Source organism: Fibroporia radiculosa, assembly GCF_000313525.1.
Source record: "Fibroporia radiculosa TFFH 294 genomic supercontigs, scaffold20904, whole genome shotgun sequence".
Taxonomy (NCBI): Eukaryota; Fungi; Basidiomycota; class Agaricomycetes; order Polyporales; family Fibroporiaceae; genus Fibroporia; species Fibroporia radiculosa.
In genome coordinates this window covers 1-2,739 of record NW_012133018.1, presented here as the reverse complement: position 1 = coordinate 2,739, position 2,739 = coordinate 1, and the positions used below count along the sequence as shown (strand labels likewise).

At 49.0% G+C, this 2,739-nt stretch overlaps 2 protein-coding genes across 2 annotated transcripts; one reads left to right on the top strand and one right to left on the bottom strand.

Annotated features, from left to right (window-relative positions):
- Positions 1-173: 173 nt before the first annotated feature.
- FIBRA_09263 (uncharacterized protein) lies at positions 174-698 on the top strand (the record flags this gene model as incomplete). Its single annotated transcript, XM_012321580.1, has 1 exon — positions 174-698. One exon carries the CDS (start codon positions 174-176, stop codon positions 696-698), a length of 525 nt encoding a protein of 174 aa, XP_012176970.1.
- A 1,494-nt stretch (positions 699-2,192) lies between these two features.
- Positions 2,193-2,432, bottom strand: FIBRA_09262 (uncharacterized protein; the record flags this gene model as incomplete). The annotated part of the gene is made up of 2 exons (XM_012321579.1): positions 2,193-2,329; positions 2,384-2,432. The coding sequence occupies 2 exons, from the start codon at positions 2,430-2,432 to the stop codon at positions 2,193-2,195; spliced, it is 186 nt and encodes a 61-aa protein (XP_012176969.1).
- Positions 2,433-2,739: the final 307 nt, after the last annotated feature.

Below are 2,739 nucleotides of genomic sequence, written 5' to 3'. Positions count from 1 at the left end.
GACTTCGATATTATAGCCGATTCGGTTTGATTACGCTTAACAATCAGGAACGGCGATTCTCGCAACCAAAGCTCAAGATTTACGGCCTTTTTTGAGCGCTCCGAACACTTTGTTTGTATTTGATTGGTATTCGGAACTTGGTGATTGAGGTCGACACTCGGTATATCAAGGGTATGCTCGCAAATCCTGATATTGCGCCCAGTGCGAGTGTTAATTGGTGGATTGTTTCCATTTTAACATTTCATTTCACACTTGTCCACATTCCTGGGACAATGCATGGACCCGACAGTCTCTTGAGGAGACCGCGGCAACCGGGCGACATTGACGACGACGATGATGACTTCAACGATTGGATTGATAACTTACACTCGTTTATTCACCAGGTACAGACCCCTCCGTCTGCGTGGCTCAGAACTGTCTCCACATACGAGCTGACCGAGGGCGGTCAAAATTTCAATGGGGAGGAGGATGACTGCAGCATTGTTCCGAGATCAAGAGCACTACACAGTGCCAACGAGAAGCTCGAAGCTATTCGACAATTCCTCCGAACTCTTGTACGACCACCCGACCTCAGCGATAGCGCGTACAAAGGATTTATCAAGTTCTGCCTACACTTCTTCCTCGACGGCGAGACGCTATGGCGCAAAGATACCCACAGAGCACACAAACTTGTGATAGGAAAAGCTGACCGCCTTTGAATCCTCCGCGAATGCCATGACAAGGTGGGCCATCAAGGCATCTTCGCAACCTGATCACTGGTCTCCGAGCGATTTTGGTGGCCAAACCACAATGCCGATATCGCATGGTTTGTACAAAGTTGTCACCTCTGCCAGCAAAGACAGGTCCAACAGATCCTAATACCCCCAGTTGTGGCAACACCGGCTCCGATCTTCGCGAAGGTACACATCAACACAATACACATGCCAGCTTCAGGTGGATATAAGTATCTCGTACAAGGTCAATGTTCACTGACACAATATCCCGAGTTTAGAATGCTTTGGAACGAAACATCGAAGGCCATCGCGGAATGGATATTCGAAGACTTCCTATGTCGATGGGGTGCCCTCACCGAAATTGTAACCGACAACGGTGCCCCATTTATAAAAGCCGCGCACCACCTCTCGACGAAGTACAATATTAACCATATTCAAATTAGCAGTTACAATTCGCGTGTAAATGGACTCGTCGAACGACCCCACTTCGATGTCAGGCAGGCCTTATACAAAGCAGCCGATGGTGAGCAGAGCAAATGGTCGCAGGTTGCTCACTCAGTCTTCTGGTTGGAATGCATAACGATGAGGTGCAGAATGGGCTGTTTGCTGTACTTTGCAGTCACCAGGACCCACCCGATAATACCTCTAGACATCCTCCAAGCGACCTATATACAGCTGCCGCCCTCCTCAATGCTTTTGACTACAGACCTTATAGCCCGACGAGCAATTGCGCTACAGAAATGCGTTGAACAAGTCTCCAAGCTACACTCGAAGGTGTACAAAGCACGCCGAGCCGCAGCACAGCGATTCAAGACCAATCACGCAGCTACAATTCAAGACTTCGATTTCAAGAAGGGAGCATTGGTATTAATTCGAAACACAGCTATCAAGAAGGTGCTCAATCGAAAAATGAGGCCGCGATACCTCGGGCCCGTGGTCATAGTTGCACAAAACCAGGGAGGCGTGTACATCTTATGCAAACTGGACGGCGCAGTACTGGACAGACCCGTGGCCGCTTTCTGAGTCATGCCTTATCTAGCTCAAAGGGAGATTAACATACCCAAGGATATCCTCGATGTCTCGACCGAGCGATTGTGAGAGCTAGAACTTGCCGATTCGAATGGTGACGACGAGCCATACAAAATTTAGACTTACTAACGCAACTTGTACACTGATGACACGATTTGGGACCTTAGATTTTTGTTTCGAAGGTGATTCCCGCTCATTCCAAAACACAAAGCCCAAACGAACGTGCGATACAATATATTCAAAGTACTACTATACAACGATAAGCAACCTAATTTAAAGACAGCCGCCTGAACGCTACTTGGGCACCTTCAACGCCGATCGAGGTCCCTTTGATGACGACGCAACTGGCGGCCCCTTCTTAACACTTAATATACTTAGATATAACTGCTCCTGGTCAGCTAAAGCTGCGTCAACGTCCCAAAGGAGCGAGATCCGCATGGCAACTACCTCTCACTCGAGGCGCACCGCTTTGAGTGCCGAATGATTTGACACGGTGCGCACTGCAGGATCCGATATCGACGGGTCTACCAAAGACTTCGCGCGCTTTGCAACGCGGGGCGAAGTCAGCGGCGACTTCATGGCGCGCTCTGCGAACAGCACGATCAGTGTCCGTTGGTAAGGGAAAGAATGAATGAACTTACTTTTGCCTTTGTCGCACGCAGTTTGAGACGACTTCGACCGGCCTCGCATCGAGGCCCCATCAAAGTAGCAGCCTTGTATGTCGTGCGTGCACTTCTCGCACTTATTGGGCTGCTTGCGCGACGGGACACAAGTCAAAACCAACCGGTTCAACTTGCAGCGGTCGCACTAAGAACGAAATTCCCAAATAGGTTTAGTTACGAACAAGAGACCAATGCAGGAACACTTACCCATTGTCCTTTCCTTTGAGCTTGCTTTGCATGCTTTTTGATATCTTCGGACAAGATGCCTGACCAGTTGCGTTGTCGTACTATCACAACACGCTTAGAGACTCACCTTTAGTGTTGTAGGAGTTGAA